At 50.8% G+C, this 23,202-nt stretch overlaps 1 protein-coding gene across 4 annotated transcripts in view; it reads left to right on the forward strand.

Moving 5' to 3' along the window:
* Positions 1–22,464, forward strand: part of Slc43a2 (solute carrier family 43 member 2) — a 43,484-nt gene extending 21,020 nt beyond the window's left edge. For all 4 annotated transcript variants that reach the window (XM_057774436.1, XM_057774434.1, XM_057774435.1 and 1 more), the window contains exons 6-14: positions 7,864–7,956; positions 10,012–10,145; positions 10,229–10,431; positions 10,805–10,951; positions 14,322–14,460; positions 15,817–15,946; positions 19,227–19,300; positions 20,482–20,605; positions 20,988–22,464. In XM_057774436.1, the coding sequence (XP_057630419.1) occupies positions 7,864–7,956; positions 10,012–10,145; positions 10,229–10,431; positions 10,805–10,951; positions 14,322–14,460; positions 15,817–15,946; positions 19,227–19,300; positions 20,482–20,605; positions 20,988–21,149 (1,206 nt within the window). In that variant the 3' untranslated portion in view covers positions 21,150–22,464. The remainder of the gene's footprint in view (positions 1–7,863; positions 7,957–10,011; positions 10,146–10,228; positions 10,432–10,804; positions 10,952–14,321; positions 14,461–15,816; positions 15,947–19,226; positions 19,301–20,481; positions 20,606–20,987) is intronic.
* Positions 22,465–23,202: the final 738 nt, after the last annotated feature.

Raw genomic sequence — 23,202 nt, forward strand, 5'->3', positions numbered from 1 at the left:
CAGGGTTTCATTTACTTCTCTACCTGGAGAGCCCAGGTGCCAGGCGGGTAAAACTCTCCGAGTACCACAGTCCACATAACCTCTTTCCTATTCCATCCATACCTTGGGACGCCAAAGCAGTCAGCTGATGGCCATTGGCCTGGGAAAAATGGGCCATCAGAGGGGTTCTACCTCATGAATTTGCTCCACATGATGTGTGCTGGGGTTGACAGGAGGCAGTGGGGGTGTCGGTAGGGTTCTGAGCCTGGCAGGTGGGACGGGAGGCAGCTGGGAGAAGGCAGTTTTCCCTCCCCGGCCCTGCACCAGTGAAGCGGAAAGGTGACCACAAGGACCTTCCCAGCGAAGTGTGCTGAGGGGTGCCTGCCAGTTTCGGTGAGGGAACAGCCTGGCTTTGCCGAGTCCACTTGTCCAGACTAGCTCCTGGACAAGATAGGCTGGATCCTGGCCTATCTAGGCTTTACTGAACCCAGGGTGTGTATACCAGCCACCTGGGGATGAGAGTCATCTCTGCAAAAGGCCACAGGCCTAGAAATGTTAACCCCTACCTACTGCTGGGCTCTGACTTCATCAGAGTCAGGGTGTAGCCCCAGGGCGAGCGGATTCAGGAGGCCTTGGATATGAAAAAGGGGCGTCATTCACCCCACCGTCTCCCCTGGGGGTTCTTGTGGAAAAAAAGGCATATGGTTTTGGTCATCTTAGGGTCCCTAAGAAAGATGGTCCAAAGTGCTTTTGGCCATGGCCTCTGGGGATTCTTGTCCAGTGGCCTGAACACCAGGGGAGGGACTGCCTGCAGCTGCTGTCCCCCCCTTCCCCCCGCCCCCCGCTGGGAATGTGACACAGCTGGGCCTGTTTATGGTACAGCTGAAGGGACTGAGAGAGTGTGAGTCATCAGGCTGAGGCCCCAGAGCCCCAGGCACGGAGGACAGGTTTTCCTCACAGAACAGGGGCAGCAAAGTGGCTGGGAAGAAAGCAAGAGCTGGGAGAAGGCCTTGAACTGCCCTACCTGTGAGCGTGCCGAGAGCCGGGCGGCTGCCTCTGCTGTTTCCCTTGCCCCGCAGCATGGCTCCAGCTGCCTGTTTGGCAGCAGAGCTGATCTTTCCCTCCAGCAGACCCTCGCGGCCCCGCTAAGGCAGTCGGCTTCACACTTGCTACTTCAGCGCCATTGCCCGGCACCACTGTGTCCAGCGAAGCTGGAGGAGAGACCAGACCAGTGAGACGGGACCCAAACCTGGAAGAAACAGGACAAGTCCATCTACAAACACATCCCTGGGTGGTATGGGCCTGGACCCCAGGGGTCAGCTGAGAGCAGAGGCTGGTGGAGCTAAGAGGAGCATCTGGACGGATGTAGGAGTCCCCAGTGAGCTGGCATCAGATAGGAGCACGGAAGGGAGAGAGATGACGTGAGGCTTGAGAGACAAACGGAAGTTACCATACCAGGCCTTGGTCTGACTGCACTTTTGAATCCTATGTTTGACCTTGAGGGAGTCCTTTGATTCTTAAGTGATTTGTTCTAAGATAATGTCCCGCGTAGCTCAGGCTGGCCAAGGGTGACTGAATCTCTGATCCTGCTGCAAGTTTTGTATTCAGCGAGTGAGCATGACAAGGAGCGCTTAGACAGTTGCTTTCAGGGCTTTAAAGACGCTGTAGAAAGCAGGCGCTACAATTAGTTGCTGTTACTATACATACTATTTAATGGGAAGGAAATATGAGCTAGACAGTGAGGGAAATCTCGGGCAGGCGGGACTGCTTTGGAAAGAGGAGAAGGACCAAGACCGAGGGAGAACACAATCGCTGTTTACCACTTAGGTACAAAGTAACTAATACCACAGGGAAACCCGCGCTCTCTGTGCCCTTCCCTCCGGTGAGCGCTCTGACTATTTTTTTTTTTTTAAATATTTATCTATCTACCATGTATACAACACTCTGTCTGCGTGCATGCCCGCAGGCCAGAGAAGGCACCAGACCCCATCACAGATGGCCGTGAGCCACCATGTGGTTGCTGGGAATCGAACCCAGGACCCCTGGAAGAGCAGGCAATGCTCTCAACCTCTGAGCCATCTCTCCAGCCCCCGAGCGCTCTGACTATTGTCAGGATGTTTATGCTTTGGGTTTGATTAGCCAAGGTCAGCCTCACTGTTCTTATACCGTGCAGTTTCAGCCAGTACTAGCGCTAGGTAGTCTGGAAGCCGAAACACACTTGGACTATCGCGCTCTCTGCCTTTCCCCAAGTTTTTGAAACAGAGTAAAACACATTTAATCCTGACCAGCCTGGTGCAACTTATTCTCCTGTCTTCACGTCCTCAGTGCCAGGACTACAGAGGCCTGCCGTCATACCCAGCTCGATCACCTATTTAAAATACGTCTTTTTGTTCATTTCTTGTTTAAAAAAGTATGAAAAACCTATATATTAGGAGGAAATTATATTACAAAGAAAAACACAATTCCAATATTGGGCATACTGATTGACTTACTTATTTTTTATTAATTTTTAGTTAGTATACAAAATAATAGGTTTCATTAGGATGCTCATATGCATATATTACTATGCCTTGCGGATATTTGTCCCCTATTCCTTTCTTCCAGCCCTTCTTCCTCACAAAAACACGTTTTCAGTGCTACAGGTTAAACCTTGGACCTCACTCATGCTAGGCAAGCCCTCTCCCACTGAACTGACCATCTCAGACCATGACTGGCCTTACTCTATAAAAGAATCTTTGTAGAAGGGCATAATCAGGTTTTTTTTTTCATTTATACCTCCATCTGGATTATTTTGAATCAACTACTATTAATTACTATTAATTTAATCCATATATGCAGTTAAGTGTGTATTTTAAGTGAGGTACTGAGGATTGGATGTGGGGCTCCAGCACATACAGACCCAGTACTGCTCCCCACCCCAAAAAGCAATTGTCTGAACTCTTTTCATGAATAAACGTCAAAGGACCTACAGTCTAAAACCAAAGCCTTTTAAAACAAGAATGTTGGTGGAGTGGCTAGGTTGAAGGTACATGCATTGTTGGCGGGGTGTCAATTGGCGCATCTCTTCAGGGAAAGCTGTTTGTCAGCATATCGTAAATCCCTAGAAAGTGTGCGTTCCCTTCTCTTCAGGGATTTGCCTGGAGATAGAAGCCACCTACACCTGCACTTACCTTCATCCTCAGGTTAGTCATTGAGCTGAGTGTGGTAGCTCATGCTTACAATCAAGCTCCTTAGAAGGCTGAGGTCAAAAGATCGTGAGTTCAAGGCCATCACAGGTAATATTTTAATTTAAGACCCTGTTTTTAAAAGCAAATTAGTCAGGCCTAGCAGTGTAGGGCCTGTAATCCTAGTGACTTGGGAGGTTGAGGTTGGAAGATTGTTAAGTTAAAGGTCTACCTGGGCTGCAGAATGAGTTCAAGGCCAGCCAGGATGAACTGAAAGTGAAAGGAAGGCGGGAGATGTAGTTCAGTGATAGGGCACTTGCCTAACGCGCACACCTTGCGTTAGAGTCTCAGTACTGCCCCCATCCAAATAAAATTTTGATTGAAACCTTTTAATGAATAAATGTAAAAGGACCTCTGGTGTAAAACCAGAGACATGGATTCCTAAATTATAGACGGTTCCGATCAGGGAACACACGCAGTCATTTCAGATTGTGTCAGAAAGGAACAGCAAATAGCTTTAGAAAACATTTATAATAATGTATCGGGTTAGAAGGAAAAGTTGGCGACCCTTGCCCCTAATCCTAGTTCTTAGGGAACCATGTTTGCAGCCCCTAATAGCAAGTTCGAAGCTAACCTGGGCTACAGGAGACCCTTCTCCAAAACAAAACAAAACAAAACAAAAAACGGTGTAGGGGCTGAAGAGATGGCTCAGCAGTTAAGAGCGCTGGCTGCTCCTCTGGAGGACCAACCTGGGTTTGATTTCCAGCACTCTCATGGCAGCTCACAACCATCTGTAACTCCAGTTTCAGGGCATCCAACACCTTCTTCTGACCTCCTTGGGTACCTGCGTGCAAATGGTGCATAGATATACATGCCGGTAAAACACCCATGCACATAGAATAAAACAAAATATTAACCAAAAAAGGAAGTAAAGAAGCCAAGTGGTAGTGGCACGCACTTTTAATCCCAGCACGCAGAAGGCAGAGGCAGGCAGATCTCTCTGAGTTCAAGGCCAGCCTGGTCTGCAAAGTGAGTTCCAGGACAGCCAGGGCTGCTAGAGAAAATTGTATACACCTGTAGTTCCAACTATTTGAAAGACTAAGGCAGAAAGATAACTTATGCCCAGGAGTTCAAGACCAGCATTGGCAACATAGTGCAACTTCTAAAAAAAAAGAAAAGGAAAAGAAAAAAGTTTATGAAACAGTATATTGGGCTGGTGAAATGGCTTAGGGGGTGAAGGTGCTTGCTGCCAAGCCTGATGACCCTGGAACCCACATGGTGGAAGGAAAGACCCAACTCCCACAAGTTGTCTTTTTGTTCCAAATGTAGACCAGTCTGGACTCGAACTCACAGAGATCCTCCTGCCTCTGCCTCCTGAGTGCTGGGATTAAAAGTATACGCCACCACTGCCCAACTACATTTCTTTTCTAATTAGGAAAAATATTTATGATTTAAAATACAAGATATAGATGTTGTCGGGAAGCTATCTAACATACTTTACCCGAGGCTCTGTGCTGCCCTAAGAATGACATACTGGGGGCTGGAGAGATGGCTCAGAGGTTAAGAGCATTGCCTGCTCTTCCAAAGGTCCTGAGTTCAATTCCCAGCAACCACATGGTGGCTCACAACCATCTGTAATGGGGTCTGGTGCCCTCTGCTGGCCTGCAAGCATACACACAAACAGAATATTGTATACATAATAAATAAATAAATATTTAAAAAAAAAAAAAAAAAGAATGACATACTGGCCAAAATAACATGATTTTCTTGCTTTGGTAACACTGTTCCAGGTTGGAGGCTGGGTGTGGTGGCCCATGCCAGTAATTCCAGGACTTTGGGAGACAGGGTAGCAAGACCGAAAGATCATGGGAGACCTTGTCTCAAAAGAACAAATCAGAACAGGAATGTTCCAGACAGGTGGGCAGGGGGGATAGTTCTGCTGCCATTGATCCTGCGCAGGGCAAACAGGTGAACTGCCTGCCCTTCTGTCCCTGTCCTGAGTCTAGCGTAAGGAGATCAAGGCTAAGTGGGACACTCATCTCAAGCCCTTATTATGTTGGCCTCTGTCTTGGGTGAGGGTTAAGGCACTTGGGTTAAAGAAAGACAAAAGAAAAGGGCCAACCACCTTGTGGTCTGCTTTTGGGGGTGTTCCCTAGCTCTCCTGGGGAGGTTCTGCCCAGGACTGCTTGTGATGCAGGGAATTTTCCCTAAGGGCTGCATAGCTGTGTGTGCCTGAGTTCATGCCCAGAGCTTCCCAGCCTGATCGTGCCTGGAGGAGGACTGGCGCTTCGCCTCCAGCTGCCCTGCTGATCCCTCTGATCTCTTCCTTCTCCACTTGTCCAGACTGGACTAGAATCCCCTGTGGGTGTGTTTCCCTCTTGCTACATAGGCAGGTGTCATCTTTTGAGTCCCTTCTCCATGGCTCCATGGATGTTTTTCCAACAAGTACGCTTTGCTGCCTGAATACACTGCGTGCGTCCTCGAAGTGCGGCATTCTTTCCGGGCAGCTGTGCAGTGACCACAGTTACCTGTCCCGCTCACCTGGGTGTGTTTGTGCATACTTGACCATGTCACATTTCCTTTGTCTCCTATGCCCCTCACTTGTCCCCCTCTCACCCTTCCCAGAAAGTCTAGAATGGTAAGAAAAATCTTTTGGTATGCTAAGAATTTGGAAGGAAACTTGACTGGTCACCCTGGCCTTGTACCATAAAACTTAAAGATTTGTTAGTGTTCTTTTCAGTCCTTTTCCTTACCAATATTCTGAAAGCATTTCTGATGTATAATGCGCATACCATTCATGTCACGTAGCGTGTGCACATTGAGTTTTAGTGATTTCACAGAGGTGTGTAAACATCACCTCCTCTTACAACAACACCCAGCCTCTTTGTTCTTTCGCTGGATCTTGCTAGGTAGTCCTAACTGGTCTGAAATTAACTATGCCGACCAGGCTGCCCTCATACTTGTAGTGATCCACCTGCCTCTGCCTATCTTGGAGCATAGACATTTTCAATTTTTTTTTGATAATATTCATTACTTATTTATTTAATTGTTAGGAAAACCAGAGAGAAATAATGAGAGACAAATATAGCATCCCAGCTACCCCCATTTTAGTAGCAAGGAATGGGCTTGCAGTGGCCTTTTGTCTTGATAGGGTCTTTCTGTGAGCCTCAGCTGGCCTAGAACTTTGAGATGCTCTTTCCTTAACCACCTGAGTGCTGGGATTCTGGGTGTGGGCCTCTGTGCTCATCACACTGATAAAATGATCCCAGGCAGTGAGGAAAGGCCCACACACGGGGGCTGCATTGAGTGAGCTAGGTGGACATAACTCAAGAGAACGTCCCGAGCACCAGTGGCACTGTTTCATGTCATGGTACAGGCTCCTGAGAGGGGAGAGCAGCTGTGGGAGGGTGTGCTTTGTCCAGTGTGTTGGATCCCATCCGTGGCTGTGTTGTGGTAACTTTTAATTCATTTAATTCTGTGGAGGCAGAGAAGCACTCTTGGAGGTGAGAAGATGACTTGGGTATTGATTCTCTGGTGCCTTGTGGATCCTGGGATCAAACTCAGGCTGTCAGACTTGATGAATGGCAAACACCTTTACTCCCTGCACTGTATCTCAGTGCCCAATATGTTGTACCTTTTTTTTCCCCAGATATTTTATTTTATGTGTATGGGCATGTTGTCTGTCTGTACATATGTATGTGTACATGTGTGCGGTACACCGAGGTCAGAAGAAGGCATTGGAGTTAAGGATGACTGTGAGTTACCCTGTCAGTGCTGGGAATCAAACCCAAGTCCTCTGCAAGAGCAAGTGCTCTTAACTGCTGAGCCATGGCTCTAGGTCATGGTGTGGTGTCTTATCAGGCTTGGGAGTCACGGGGTTCGGCCTTGAAATCATTTCAGATAGGCCTGCTCTTGCTCTGCGCCCATGCTCAAAGTGCTCATGGCAAAAACAAACCTGAGTCTTCCTAATCCTAGCTTTCTGGAGGTACCCGCCAGGTGACTCCCAGTTGGAGAGAATCCTCTACTTACACTAAAAAACTCAGGCAGGAGCTGGGGAGCCACCTGTCTTGTTAGGATTGTGATTGGCGCCTTCCAGAAACATACTTTCAAAACCGAAAGCAGCTTTTGCTGACATCTGGTCCTTTCTGGGACTCTGATATTTTTATTTATAAAATGACACTCATTTCCCCAAATAGAGTCTTATTTTTAATGGGCTTCTTCCCTTTGAGGGGTGCCTAAGGCTCACAGCTTTGCTCTCTGATATCTCCTTCAAATATAGTAACTATGGTAAGGTAAATATGGTAAGGTCTGTGTCGAGCGTGGTTGGGGACTGTGCAGACAGTTAATGCCGTGTCTTCTTCCTTACCTCTGCTCCTTCTCCGTCTCTGTCCGGGAAGGGAAAACTTGCAATTATTGGCAATTGCCTAGTCTGCTATGCTGTGAATTCCACAGAGGGAGAGCAGGTGAGACGTGAGGCCTGGCCATTGCTAGCTGCTCTCTTCCCTCCTCCCTCAGGCCAGTCCGACTCAGCCCAGAACAGCAGTGATTGCAGCCTAACACAAAGTCATAAGCTTACTCAAAACGAGACCTTCTTACCATTCTTGTAAGCTCAATTGCGTAGCTCTCTGGTATGAATTTTGCAGATGACAGTGTTGTCACAATGTCAAAGATGAGACACACCTGTGACCTAAGCGTTTCTTTCCTCCATCCATCCCCTCAGCTTCCCAATATGTTCGGTGACCTTCGATCTACGTTTATTGCCTTGATGATTGGATCCTACGCTTCCTCAGCAGTTACTTTCCCAGGAATCAAGGTGAGGGTGTGGCCAGTCAGTACCCCCACCCCAACTCATGCTTTATCCTAGCATCTGGGCAGAGCCCCACCCCCAAGCCACTGCAGCCTCTCTGAAGAGAAATAATTATGGGTGTTAGGGATGGCCCCTCAACTGCCCCTCCTACCTGGGCAGGATGCACCTGGCAATACAGGAGCAAGAAAAGAAAACCGCTGGGCCTTCAGGGGGAGGGCTTGAGTGTGTACTGTGGCGTGTGACCACAGGCTGCCTGGGGAAGGGAAGGTAGGGTGAGTGAGCTGGCCGCTGGTCCTGGGAGTCGTTGGGCCCACGCTCCCCATTAGCCAGAGTCTGCTGGCCAGCAAGTTGCTTCAGCTGTTTCCCTCCCAGGCAGGATTGTGAGCCGGTGGAAGTCACGTGGGATCAGGAAGAAGCCCAGGCTCACAATCGCCTAGGCTCAGGTCCCTCCCATCTTGTGTTGCTCTGTCAGGGTGTCACCAGGGGCTTTGCCCTCCCGAAGCACTGGCATCAAAGCGAAGCTAACTTTTAGGGGTATGGGGTGAGACGATGAGAGGGAGCCACGGGTGTTGGCTGGGAAGCTGAGAATCCATGTGGTGGGTGGTAGGGATTGGCCAGCCGTCCTGTGAACTTTCTCTTGCTCCTGGATGGTAGAGGACGCAGAAGTCCCTCGTCTTCTTTATGTACGTACATGCTGGGCTCCATCCTAGGGAGCTGGGCAGCTACAGGCTAGGACACCGAGGGGACCCTCACATTGGATCTGGGGAGAGCTGAGGATAATCAAGACAGGCCTGGGGACCCAGACCTATAATCATAACTACTAAGGAAGCTGAGGCAGGACAGGATGGCAAGTTGGGCCACAAGGATGGCCTACTCGGGCTACAGAGCAAGTTCAAGGGCAACCTGGGCAAGGAAGTCAGAACTTGTCTCACAGGTTTTTGTTTATTTTTTGTTTTGTGGGTGTTTGCTTGTTTGAGACAGGGTTTCTTTGTGTAGACTTGGAGCCCGTCCTGGAAATAGCTGTGTAGTCCAAGATGGCCTTGAACTCACAGAGGTCCGCCTGTCTCTGCCTCCCCCGCGCTGGGATTGAAGGCAGGTGCCACCACTGCGTCGCTTGTCTCACAGTTTTTCAAGGGCCAGAGTTAGCTTATTGGTAGATACTTGGTTAGCACACAGGAGGTCCTGAGTTCGCTTCCTAGTTTAAAAAAAAAATGATGACAGTCAGTGCTAAAATACACAGCAATCTGTCCTCCGTCAAGATCACCACTTACGAATAGTGTCAAGGCCTGTCCCACGGAGGAGCTAAAGGGGCTGTGTCGGTCAGTCTCCTGAGTATCTTGGAGCACCTGCCGTGTGTGTTCTTAAAGGCAAGAGGAACATCAGTGGATGAGGCTGCCAGACCCCTGTTCTTGGGGAACTGGACTGATAGTCGGTGAGCCCAGCAGCAGAAAGGCTAAGCTGCTTGTGGAAGCAGGGGATCAAGTGTTCAAGACTCCATAGTGAGTTTGAGGCCAGCCAGGGCTACACGAGAACCTGTCTCAAAACAAAGAAGAAAAACCCTCAGGAGGAGAACAATCTCAGCCAGCTCTCTGTTCACTGTGACCCTATGAGACAGGCATGACAGCGATAAAGTGGTCACCTCTTAAGATGGTGACATTTGTCGCCAGGGCTGTTAAACAGAGAAACCCTGTCTGGGGAAAAAAAATGATGGTGACATTTAGCCAGGCAGTGGTAGATTATACCTTTAATCCCACCCAGCACTCGGGAGATGATCTCTGTGAGTCTAAGGCCATCCTGGCCTAAAATAGAGTAGGTTCCAGGACAGCCAGGGCAACACCAGAGAAACCAGGTTTCCAAAAATCAAAGCCAAAAAAAGTGACATTTGGTTCAAATTGGATTCCAGGGACAGAAAGGTTGGGATTAGCAGAATACAGGGTTTCTGATAACTAAGCAGTTCAGCTCACAGGGTTGTTCATGCCTTACCATACAGCCCAGACAATGGCAGCTCCCAACTGTCCCTGTCCCAACTGGCTTCCCACTGATACCTCTGTCCCCTGACAGCTCATCTACGATGCTGGTGCCTCCTTTATTGTCATCCTGGTGGTTTGGGCTGGCTGCTCTGGCCTGGTCTTCTTCAACTGTTTCTTCAACTGGCCGCTAGAGCCCTTCCCAGGACCAGAGGACATGGACTACTCGTAAGTCTGCCCGCTTTCTGTCCTACCCTCCTGCCAGCCAGGGTCCCAACAGCACCAGCAAACTCCCTTCCTGTGGCCTCTAGGGTGAAGATTAAGTTCAGCTGGCTGGGCTTTGACCACAAGATCACAGGGAAGCAGTTCTACAAGCAGGTGACCACAGTGGGGCGCCGCCTGAGCGTGGGCAGCTCCATGAGGAGCGCCAAGGAGCAAGCTGCGCTGCAGGAGGGTCACAAGCTGTGCCTGTCCACTGTCGACCTGGAGGTGAAGTGCCAACCTGAGGCCGCAGGTATCCAGCACCTGACTCCATGCTCCAGGTCGGCCCAAGGCATCCTCATTTACACCACGGGAGGAGCCCAGGGCCCGCTTGGTTGTGAATCACTGGCTGTGGATCTGTGGGTAACCCCTCACCTAATTCCTGTTCTGTCTCACAAGGGGCAGAGGCACCACCTGTCCTGTTTTACACACACACACACACACACACACACACACACACACACACTGCAGAGCTCAGGGAATCATCAACACCATGAGCCTCGCCTTGGGCTTTGCCACCCTCACCTCCCACACAGTCAGCACGTTGGGCCTTCTTCCCTTCCCCAGGCCCCGGATGCTGGATGGGCCATGTTTCCTGGCCTGAGCCCCATGCCTTCTTCCCACAGCTGCCCCCTCGTTCATGCACAGTGTGTTCAGCCCCATCCTGCTGCTCAGCCTGGTCACCATGTGTGTCACACAGCTGCGGCTCATCTTCTACATGGGGGCCATGAACAGCATCCTTGAGTTCTTGGTCAGCGGTGACCAGAAGACAGGTAAGTGTCATCCGGGCCTTGATGCGCGTCCTCAGGGTCGGGCGATGCCGTCACTCTCACCAACCAAGTGAAGTCCACTGAGGCCTCGTCTGCTTGTCAGGGTTGTCTTCTCGCAGCCAGCCTGACTGTTCTTTCAAAAAGCTCCCTGTTTAGGGTGTGGGGTGTCTGTTTCCAGTGCCAGTGGGGAGGGCTCAGGGCTGTGTCTGTACTGAAAACTGCCCAGAGGAGAAGACAGCAGCCTGCCCCACCCAGTCACATCCCCGATCCGAAAGGACTGGCTTGACATGTGAACACCCGGGGGCTGAGGGAGGACCTTTGTCCTGGCAGAGGACTCTGGGTCAGTGGGGGCCATTCCAGGATCAGTGTCCCGCCCTGGGAACCAGGGACAACAGAGGCTTCCCAGGAAGGAGTAGTCCAGTTGAGGCTTGTTCACTCTGGAAGCAGAGCCGATAACCCACAGGAAGGCCCCGGCAGGTCTTCAGCTGACGAGGGGCTTTGCTTCGCAGAGAAAGTCAGTACTTCCCCAGGGCCTGGATGACTCAGCCGCAGTCATCCTGAGCACGCAGGACAAACACATCGGCAAATCCTCCTTGCTGGCATCCTCACCAGCCTGCCACTTTCTTTTGTTGGCTAACTTGTTTTTACCGAGGGAAAGATAACGCAGGCCTTGCAGGGAGCCAAATACCAGTTTTCCACAGGGACAGGAAGGCCTGCTTTCACAGAGGGAAGGCTCCAGGCACCTCCTGGATCCTCAGGAGAGAAAAGGGAAAGACACTGGATATATGAGCAAAAATCATGATGGGGCGCAGTAATGGCCTCAGGGTCTTTATGGGAGAAAAAGACTTTTGACTTTGCTTAGTCCAGTGGTAATTTCCTAACTTTATACCTTTGGTACCTGTTTTGTTTCGTTTTAAGATACGGGGTCTTTTTTTTTTTTTTTTTTTTTGGTTTTTCGAGACAGGGTTTCTCTATAGCTTTGGTGCCTGTCCCGGAACTAGCTCTTGTAGACCAGGCTGGCCTCGAACTCCCAGAGATCCGCCTGCCTCTGCCTCCCGAGTGCTGGGATTAAAGGCATGCGCCACCACTGCCTGGCTAAGATACGGGGTCTTGAATTGAAGCGTGGCTCCCTTGACAGTCAGTACCACATAAACCAATGTGGTGGTAAACGCCTGTAAGCAGCACTCCAAAGGTAGCAGCAGTAAGATCAGATGTTCAAAGTCATCTGAGGTTACAGAGCAAGTTGGAGGCCTGCCTGGGTTAACCAGCGTGTATCTGGGTGGGTCTTGCTTGCTCCTTCGCCTAGGCTCTCCAGCTGCCCTCTGACTTCGGGCTCCTGTAGCTATAACTACCACACCGTGGGCCACCCTATGTGGTAAAACACTTCTGCTTTTCTGAGGTGTGGTAGCCTAGACTGGCATGGAACTTGCTTGGTAGACCAGGTTGGCCTCACTGTAGGGGATTCTCCTGTCTCAGCCAAGCATGGGGTTTGCCATCACATCAGCTTAGCCTTCTGGTTTTTCTTAGGCCTTTGGGTGGGAGCAGCCGAGCAAGTGCAGACGCTGGCTGTCATGTGGCCCTCAGAGCACAGCTTTGAGGAGTCTGTCCTCTCTGTCCCCCATGGGAGACGGCTCCGTGTGAGGCTTGCATGGCAAGCACCTTAGCTGTTAAGACATCTCACTGGCCCTAATTTCCTTTCCATTCTGCTGGACATGGTGACACAGCCCTTTAATCCCAGCATTTGAGAGCAGAGGCAGGTAGATATCTGAGTTCAAAGTCAGCTTGAGAGCCCGAAGTACAGTGAGCTCCAGACCAGCCAGATCTAGCTGTGAGACCTTGACTTCAAAACAAAAAAAAGTCCCAGGACTCTGAGGCAGAGGCAGGTGGATCACTGCCTTCTAGGACAGCCAAGGATACTCGGGCAAACCATGTCTAGAAAAACAAATACAAAGATGGACATCCTGATTCACTACCATAATCTCAGGTACTGGGCGGGCGAGGCAGGAAGACTGATTTTGAGGTTGGTTTAGCTGTACAGTGAGACCTTACCAAAAAGAAAAAAGAAAAAGAACAAAAGGTCAGCTTCAGGAAATAGAGGGACTCAGGAAAGGAGGTCTGAGCATAGTAGACAGGAGCTTTGTTCCCCCAGTCTCTGGCACCACATCCACAGGCCTGGCTCTGCTCAGAAGGGTGGCCTTGGGGTCAGGGAGCCAGTGAGGGAGAAGCCTGGCTGTCTAGGGAGAACGCTGGTATCAGATGACCGTGACTGGCATGGCTCCTTTGACCTTTCCTTCTTAGTGCAGCGGGAGGTGGCAACGACAGAGCAGCATTCCCACAGGGCCACATGGTCAGACTCCGACTCTGCCAGGGCCTTCAGCACGCCACTTCCCCGTTGTGGTGCCTGGCCAAGGCCACAGGCTGACTCACCAGCTGCCAGGAGGATGTCAGCTGGGCCTGGCTCCCTCACACCCAGCTCTGGAGCTGGAGTGGGCAAGGCCTTCATCGGCTGCTCTGGGGTCTCCTGGGAAGTGAAGTGTGTGGTGGGCCCGCCTCCTGTCTTTGTGTACTTCTGCCTCTGACCTCTTCTTTCTGCTTTTCCACCTTTGCTCTCTCGATGAAGTGATGGCAACTGGTAAGCAGGGGGTTGTCAGGGGACCTTGCGACACTTCTCTCAGCTACTCTGTTCAGACTTCTCGCCTCAAATTTCAAACATCGCTCTTGACTAAACGGGTGGGGTGGGGGTGGAACATTTAGTGGTCAACTATTTTTTTTTTTTTTTTTTTTTGGTTTCTTTTCCGAGACAGGGTTTCTCTGTAGCTTTGGAGCCTGTCCTGGAACTCCCTTTGTAGACCAGGCTGGCCTCGAACTCACAGAGATCTGCCTGCCTCTGCCTCCCAAGTTCTGGGATTAAAGGCGTGCGCCACCACCGCCCGGCCCGTGCGCCACCACTGCCCAGCCGGTCAACTATTTTTTTTGTCCCCCACTCCCTACAATTTTAAGTCTCTGTGAAGATGGGAAGCCCTGACGTCAGAGTCCCCATGAATGGTGCCTTCCTGGTATATTCTGGGGACAGAAAAGGATGATCAGTCACATATAAAGCCCGGTCATGGGCATTAGTGATTTTGTGGTTTCCAAGTCAGAGTGACTTCCCGAAAGCTTGGTGTTGGGGAGGAATTTGTCATTGTTACATGCTGGGTTTCATTAGTTGTTACAGGGAAACAGTAGAGGTTTGGAGCAGAAAAGTTGGCCACTGTTCTAGCTTCAATTTCAGAAGTTACAGTCTGTAGGTTCCCTTCAACCTACACTGACCAAGGGCTCCAAGGCAGATCTCCGAGAGCCTGGAGCACCCATGACATGCCGTCTTTCTTCCCAGTTGCCCTCTATACGTCCATCTTTGGCGCGCTCCAGCTGCTCTGCCTGCTGACAGCTCCTGTCATCGGCTACATCATGGACTGGAAGCTAAAGGAGTGTGAAGATACTTCTGAGGAGCCTGAGGAGAAAGACACCACTCAGTATGTAGGCCACAGCCCACTCTCGGCCCCCAGAGAAGGGCAGCGGGGCCATATTGCATGTTAGGTAGGGCTTGGTGAGCAGGAGGGGCAAGAGGTACACTCAGGGCCCTGGCAAGCCCAGGGCCCCATTGTTCCCACCCTAAGGAAATTCCCTGATGGAATGAAATGGGAGCCACTGAGGCAGATAAGAGCAGAGGGAAACCCAGGACCCCAGGTTTGGCATGAGCCATTGGTGCGAACCGCACAAGGGGGCTACTTTTTTTTTTTTTTTCCGAGACAGGGTTTCTCTGTGGTTTTTTGGAGCCTGATCTGGAACTAGCTCTTGTAGACCAGGCTGGTCTCAAACTCACAGAGATCCGCCTGCCTCTGCCTCCCGAGTGCTGGAATTAAAGGTGTGTGCCACCACCGCCCGGCTAGGGGGCTACTATTTTAAAGCCTCTTGCTGCTGGGGTTCATTGCTCTTACTTGAACTGTAAGCTACTCCAACCAAGTATGCTAATGATGTGCAGATTCTGAAGATTCAACAAGGCTCAGGAGCGCTGCTTTATGGAAGGGCTGGGCTCTAAGATCAGAGGATGAGTTAAACGCTGTCTTCTACACTCCCATCATGTGATAGGCTGTTATTTATTGTATCAGGCCCAATGCCAAGCACTGAACACACAGTGTCTCACTTCAGCTTCAGTACCATGATGCAACGTGTGTTAGTTAGTGTTGTACCCATTTTAGAGATGAGGGAAGTGTCCATGTCTTCTTACAGAGGTGGTTAGTTAGGAAGTGGTGGGCCTGGGAATTGCTGCCCTCCTTTGTGCATTTACCATCCGTTCTTATTATCCTTGGGGTTTCGGTGTGGGTGGCGTGGCTGGAATCAGTAATAGTTAATCCACAAGGAAATAATTACAGAGGCTCTCTGTTATCTAGGTTAGGCCCCAGAGCCAAAGGGCTATTTGCCATCCTGGTTCCATCTGTTGTGTATTTGCTTCCCCTCACCCCATCCTGCCCCCCAAGGGGAAACCAACTCACTCCCTTATTTGGCTTATTATCTGGATTATTACCAGCTTCCTGCATGATACAGGTGCAGTGAGCCTTTGCTGCACCCTTGCTGGGGCACACTCTACTCCTCCCCTTCCCCGCCATCAGCTGAGCTCCCTGAGCAGGGGCGTGGGGTGACGCTCTTCTCCGCTGTGAGAGCCTCAGCGTGAATCAGCCTCTGCTCAACTGGGAGCGCCCCCAGTCCTGACCTAAAATGAGGCTGAGGTGTGGAACTTGCATTAGCCCACATCCTGGGATCCCTGAGACCTGACCTTTCTCCAGGGAACCTCATCCCCACCCCAAGTCCTGTATCCTCTTTCTCCACAGAGGTGAAAAGAAGCAGAAACGAGACAGGCAGGTCCAGAAAATCACTAACGCCATGCGGGCCTTCGCCTTTACAAACGTGCTACTGGTGGGCTTTGGGGTGACCTGCCTCATTCCTAGTTTGCCTCTACAGGTAGGTCTGGGAATGGCACACAGACGGGGGATATTTAGAGGCTAAAATATGCACGTGACTTAATTAATTCAGTTTGGCCAGCTGTTAGTGTTTACTGGCGGTACTCCCCGGGTATGAAGAGTAGGGTACTGAAGAGGAGGGACTCCTCTCCAAGAGGGCACACCTGTCCTTAGGCACCTTACGTGCCATGCCATGGGCACCACCATCGTCTGTTTCCTGGAACTGTGTGGTTTTGTATTTTCTCAGACACTTGAAATTTGATGTCTAAAGAGGTTTGGCCAATGCCGAGGGTGGTGGCACATACTTGTAATCCCAGCCCTCTTAGTGGCAGACAACAATGTCCACGTGACTGTTATCCTAGAGAGAGTGACTGAGCCTGGCTGGGCATAAGGATTCCAAGATTTACTTCCTTTGTACAAGATTTCTTTTGTCTTTTGAGACAGAGTCTTTCTGTGTAGCCTAGGCTGGCCTCAGACTCAATTCTCGTGCCTTGACCCTTCCAGTGCTGGGATCATAAGAACACACCACCACTTTTTGTCTTGCACAAGATGTCTGAGTGTTCTGAAGCCTGACTTGCTAGCATTTGTAAGCCAAGTAGACTTTGCACCTACCTGGTCCCACCCTTGGGTCTGTGAAGACGTTCTAGGAGTCCATTTGGGCCCAGGTCCCACGTTTACAAGGTGGGGGATGCACCTGATTGCTTCCCAGTGGGTGTAGCCCAAGTGCAGTTGTGCCTCATGCCAACTCTGGGAGGAAATGAAGAGGCTCTTTGTTTGCAAGGTGCCAGGTGTTGTTGAGCTACGTTGAGCACACAGGTGAGCACACCCACAGGTGCTGCCACACATACATGCTGGCACTGGGTGTGCAGACCAGAGTAAGCCGTGGGAGGCTTGCACCAGTGGGAGGGAGACACTGGCAGACCCCTGTCACGACCATCTTGTCCAGCCGAGGGACAGTGCTGAGGTGCAGACAGTTCATCACTCGGTTCTCCTGGAAGGCCAGCTGTGTAAAAGGCAGCAATGCACATGAAGGAAGAGACAGGGCTGAGTAAATCCACAGCTGCATAACCTTTCAAGCCTGCCAGGAGTAGTCCTGACCCTCTACTGCCCACAGTCCTGGGAGCAGGGCCTAGCTGCTAATGCAGGATGGCAGGGATGTATATGAAAGAAACAAAGGAGTGACATGGGGCTCTATGGCGGCAGGCTCTCAGGGGCATTGACTAACAAGGCCTTCTCAGAGATAGCCAGCAGGAAGAGGCCTTTCAAAACCTGTTGGTAGAGGCCTGGAGAGATGGCTCAGAGGTTAAGAACACTGACTATTCTTCCAAAGGTCCTGAATTCAATTCCCAGCAACTTCATGATGGCTCACACCCATGTGTAATGAGATCTGGTGCCCAGAACACTGTATACATAATAAATAAATAAATCTTTAAAAAAAAAAAAACCCACAAACCTGTGATAGAGATTTGCAAGGCAGATAAGACAGCCATTAAGGCCAGTAGGGCCTGGATCACCAGGCAAGAAGACCTCTGGGAAAATTCTCACGTAAATGTAGATTCTTGGGGTTGGGTAAGGGGACCTTAAGCCTTCATGCATTTGCCTGCAGTGCCCATTATGGGAATACTCTCATTGTGACTGACAATATACAGTATATGGAAGATGCCTTCAGAATAACAATAGTAATTCTGGTGAAGGAATTGGGAATTGAAAAGCTTTGATCATTCATTGCCTTTGTTTTAAGACCATCAATTTAGTTTCTTATTTTGACACAGGGTTTCTCTGATTAATAGTCCTGGCTATCCTGGAACTTTCTTTATAGACCAGGTTGGCCTCAAACTCACAGAGATCTGCCTGCCTCTGCCTCTCGAGTGCTGGGATTAAAGGTGTGTGCCACTATGCCTATTTTTCTTTTCTTTTTTCTTTCTTTTTTTAAAAAAAAATTTTAAAATGTTATTGGTATTCTGCCTGCATGTATGTCTGTGTGAGGGTGTTGGATGCCCTAGAAGTGGAGTTACAGACAGATATGAGCTGCTATGTGGGTGCTGGGAATTGAACCAGGGTTCTCTGGAAGAGCAGTCAGTGTTCTTAGTTGCTGAGCCATCTCTCCAGCCCCACCGCTAGTTTCTTAGTTGTAAGTTTATATAATTTAATTTCTCACAATGACTGTTTAGCAGCTGGCTACAAAATTCATGCAAGGGTCATCAAGGTGGCTTAGCCGTGAAAGACTCCTCCTGCCAAGCCCCGTGACTTTGACCCTAGGACCCACATGGCAGGAGAACCAACTGAAAGTTGTCCTCTGACCTCCACACACGTGTGACACTTGCACACACGAAATAAATGAATTTTTTAAACAACAAAAGTTTAAAATTTCTTGTTTTGTGTGTATAGGTGTGTTGCTTACACGTGTAAGCCTGTGTACCAAGTGTGCGCCTGGTACCGAGAGTGGCCGGAAGATGTCATGTCCCCTGGAACTGGAGTTGCAGAGAGTTGTGAGCCTCTGCATGGGTCCTGGGAATTGAACCAGGTCCTCTGGAAGAGCAGGCAGTGTTCTTGACGACTAAGTCATCTCTCTAATCCCAATGTAATTTTTAAAATTACAAAAATGAGGACCTGAAGAGATGGTTCACTGGTTAAGAGCACTGGGTGTGCTTGTGCAAGGACCTGGGTTTGGTTCCCAGCACCCACATGGTGGTTCACAACTGTCTGTGACTCCAGTTTCAAGGGATCTGGTACCTTCTTCTGGACTCTGGCACCAGGTATACACATAGTGTGTGTACGTATATGCAGGCTAAACACTGATACACATAAAAAAATTAAGTATACATGCATACATATATACACACATATACATGTATATTTGATTTTATTTATATAGGGAGGGGCAGGCCTATGATTACCAGGCTGTGAGTGTTAATTTTTTTTTTTTAAATATTACAAAAAAGTGTTATCAAAGGCCAGGCATAGTGATGCATGACTTTAATCTAGCATTGTGGAGGCAGTGGCAAGCATATTTTTGTTAGTTCGAGGCCAGCCTGGTCTATATGGAGAGTCCTAAGACAGCCAGGGGTATACAATGAGACCTTGTCTTCAAAACAAAACAAAACCAGGGAAAAAAAGAAAGAAAAGAGAAAAGAAAAAATAGCTCTCTGCTCTAGAGAGCTGGTAGCAGTCAACCCAGATGGCCCTGGTTCCTGTGCCTGAGTCCCCAGGAGCCAGAGGAAAGGACAGAGGGCCCCTAGGAGTCTCCCGCTCATGCTCTTCTCCCTCTTTCCCTCCCTCAGATCTTCTCCTTCGTCCTGCACACAATTGTGCGAGGATTCATCCACTCTGCAGTAGGGGGCCTATATGCTGCTGTGTAAGTCCTGGAACCTCTGGGTGGTGTGGTGGCCCTGACCCAAGGGAACTGCTGCTGCCATGGAGACCCTGAAACTGACCTGTCCTCCCCTTCTGGCATGTTTCATCTTGTATCAGGGACAAGTACTAGGGTTTCTGCTGTCCATGTCAGTAAAGACCATCACACCTACTGACAGTAGGTGTGTCAGTAGGCAGCAGTTGGGTGCCCACAAGCCATGGCATTTAACACGAAGTCAGTCTCTCAGCTGGGGTCAGGGCCTCAGGGCCCCAGGGCTGGCTGTTCAGCTGAGTGCTGGCACTGTCTCTGGCTGCCCACTGGGGCAGGGTTGGGTTCTGGCTGCCTGAAGCTAAATACTGAAGCGTAAATAGTCCTCAGTTGGGGCAGCGACATGGATAACTGGTCTCAGAAGAACGGGGCTGGCCTCACCCAGGGCCTGAAGGACCTATTTGCTGGCCACAATCTCCTTGAACCCTGCCTACAGTGACACCTACATCTTTTCCAAGAAACTAGATAGCTGTTCCTCCTCCTTCTGCCCAGGGCTTGGCCCACGAATTGAAACCCAAGTTCTACCATTCACCGTCTGTGACCATGCATGCAGTTTGTTCTTGCCCAGGGCTCCCTCGTATCTCAGGGACAACGGAGCCTAATGTTCCCCAATATTATGCCGAGGACTCCTTCCCTCTTTGAGTAGCATCTTACAGGGGTTATTCCAGGTTTGCCTGTCCCCCGCCTTGTCTGCTCCCCCCCACCAGGCTTGGAGGAAGTTGTGGCTGCCCTGGCAGGGTATGAGGGAGCCCGGCAAGAGCGGTGATGCTGAGTTTCCGTTATTGCGCAATGTTCTTGGAGGGGGGCACAACAGAGCCAGGCTCAGCCTCCAACCTGCTTCCCGGGATCGTTTCCCAAGCTGCAGACTCTGCTGGCACCACGCTTTCCACTCTGCTCAGTCCTACACCCCCCTGGCTGAGGGCACATCTGAGTTTGGGGTATGGGAGAGGTGGGAGAGGCTTTCTTCAGAGTCTGAAGTTCAGGGGCCTTCACCCAACCATCCTGAGGCTGGTCCTGCCTCTTCTCACAGGCACCAATGGTGCAGTCCCAGTTACCAGCATACCCGAGCCAAGCCAATGAGGGATTTGGGGAGCCTGTGAAGGCGCCGTCTGTGACAGGTCTCGTTGCCCCAACAGGTACCCCTCCACGCAGTTCGGTAGCCTCACGGGACTGCAGTCTCTAGTCAGCGCGCTCTTTGCCCTCCTGCAGCAGCCGCTGTTTCTGGCCATGATGGGTCCTCTTGGAGGAGATCCTCTGTGGGTAAGGAGTTGAGGTGTCTCCTCTTCTGCTCCTGGGAAAGTGGGGCCTGAGGACAAGAGGCAGTGTGGGAACTTTGGACAGGCAGGAGGAGAAAAATGGCCTCTCTGGACCTGATTCTGGGGTGCATCCCTGGCTTTCCCCCCAAAGACCAGCACACTAATCCAGATATTGTGAGTTGTCCCAACCTCAGCCCAATCCCCAAAGGCTGTTGAGTGGCCCATGGAGGACTGGAGGATTTAGGTGCTGGAATGTGGGTTGACAGCCCTGGTACCTCTCCGAACCTAGCGTTTAATTTTCACTCTTTCCTCACCTGTGCGTGGGGGAGGGCACTGCCCTGTGGTGAATACAGCTCCTTACGCCAGCCCACTCCCCACTCTCCCAGGTGAACGTGGGTCTACTTGCCGTGAGCATGCTAGGCTTCTGCCTGCCCCTTTACCTGATTTGCTACCGGCGCCAGCTGGAGAGGCAGCTTCAACAGAAGCGGGAAGACAGCAAGCTGTTCCTTAAGGTCAATGGCTCAAACAACCGGGAAGCTTTCGTGTAGTGCCCACCACCTCAGCTGTGGTCGACTGCCTGTGCTTCAGTGACTGACCGCTGTCATCTCCCCGCCCCAGAGGATCCCATGCGCTCCCTGGATCCTGCCCTTCACCATGCCGGAGCCCCGTACTTCCTCACAAAGCCCTGGCCCTGCTGTGGAGTGCTGGTGTGGAAGGACAAGAGAGGGCCCAGACAAATGAACCTCCCACTGCCAGAAACTGGGCTGGCCTGGCCTAGCTGTCACCCCAGGAGCTCTGGGGTCTTGGATCTCCATGGGGCCTATACCTGGAGCCAAGGAGAGCCCCCAGCAAGCAGGCTCTCCCTCACTGATCTGGATTCTGCCTCTTGCCAAAGCAGAGGGGCCTGCCATCCTCTACCCACACTACCTGTCCCTGAGCTGCATGCCCACCAGCCACGCCTACCTAAGGACAAAGGCTTGCACTGTCTGCACTCCCCTAGCCTGGCCTTTTACCTCCCCTGACCGTCTGTGGCTGCCTGAGGAAGGAAGGACCCGCTTCCTGTTGTTGGTGCTAACCCCTTTGTAATCCCAATGCTCCCGCCCCCCCTCCCCCGCGCTCCATCACCCCCCCAGTGGCTAGTCCCTGGCCTGTCTTTTCCTTGAAGGCCTATGGAGATGCCCCCCACCCCCGCCCTGTCTCAGTCTGGGGAAGGGATGAAGGACGGAATAGTTAACAAAGCCTCAGGAATCCTGGGCAAGGCTTATTCCTTATACTGGGAGAATACATTTCTACTGCCGCCCTTGTTCCAGCCTGCAACCTGAAGGGAGCTAAGGGGACATCACAAGGGAAGGTCACCCTTCCACCCACACACAGCTGTTTTTCTGGGGTGGAAATAAGGCGGTGACTGCCAGACATGGAGAGCCAGGCCTAGCAAGTAACGGGGGTGTGTGTTTGTGTGTGTGTGTGTACATGTGCATATGTGGTAGAGGGCACCCCCAGGGGCTGCTTTTATGAGAGTGGACCAGACCAGAAGCCAGCCAGGCCGGCAGCAGGCTCAAGATGGGAGAGTCAACCTTGCTTTATGATGGGGACCTTGTATGTGGCCGTGTGGTCACAGTGCCCCCTGCTGGCAGACTCTTAACAGGGCACTGGAGCTGTTTGTGTGGGGAAAGCCTAGCTGGCCTGCCTGGCTCAATAACCCAATTACCTTGACAGCCCCTAGAGACCCTGTCTGAGACTTCTTGGGTGCCAAGAGGGGTGAATTAGTTTTTTTAAAAAAGTCTACTGTTTTCTTTTAAGTTGCATCAGAATTCTTCTTATGAAGCAATAAATCCATTTTCCTGTTGGTAATGGATGACCCTCCTCACGTATCAATTGACTACTATATGTGCCCGATTTAAGACTGAGAGGGGAAGGCAAGAGGGTCTGCCAGGAAGAATAATAAAGTCACATAATCAAAGCAGTGGCACAGGCTTTAATCCCAGCACTTGAAGAGCTGAAGCAGGCAGTTTGAGGCCAGCCTGGTCTACATGGAAAGTTAGGGGCTACATGGTGAGACTCTACAGATATTCTGCTAGCCACAAACCCTGTTGCACCAGGTGCTCTGTCCTGAGTGGTGTGTCAAGAGAGGAGCACGGGCAAAGAAAAGCCCTGATTACCTCATACTCCAGGCAAATAGGGCTGTGGAGAAGTGTGGGCTCTCCCCTCTACTGTCGGTTCCAACTGGGCAGGCCAATCCAGCAGCCTTAGTCTCTACTGTTTCCTGTCAACTCATAACCCCAAGGGTTCTTATGTGGTAACTGCAGGAGAGCCATAGACTAAATTGCTTCAGGGTGGATTGAGGGCGGTCACAAACGAGACACCACCAGGCCAAGTCCGGAGCTCTGTAGCAAGAGTGGACTGAAGTCTTGGCTCCAGTCCATTCAAACATTAAAGTCATTACCCCCACAACAGTGAGCAGCTGGAAGCCCTTCTCTGTGGTTTCTCGTGGTTCCGTGGTAGAGCTCACTCTTTGCATGGACAAGGCCTTAGGTTCTGTTTCTCAAAAGAACGGGATCAGCATTTTCCAGAAACACCTTCCAAAGCACTGCTTTGTGACAC

Source organism: Chionomys nivalis, chromosome 7 (assembly GCF_950005125.1).
Source record: "Chionomys nivalis chromosome 7, mChiNiv1.1, whole genome shotgun sequence".
NCBI classification, from domain to species: domain Eukaryota; kingdom Metazoa; phylum Chordata; class Mammalia; order Rodentia; family Cricetidae; genus Chionomys; species Chionomys nivalis.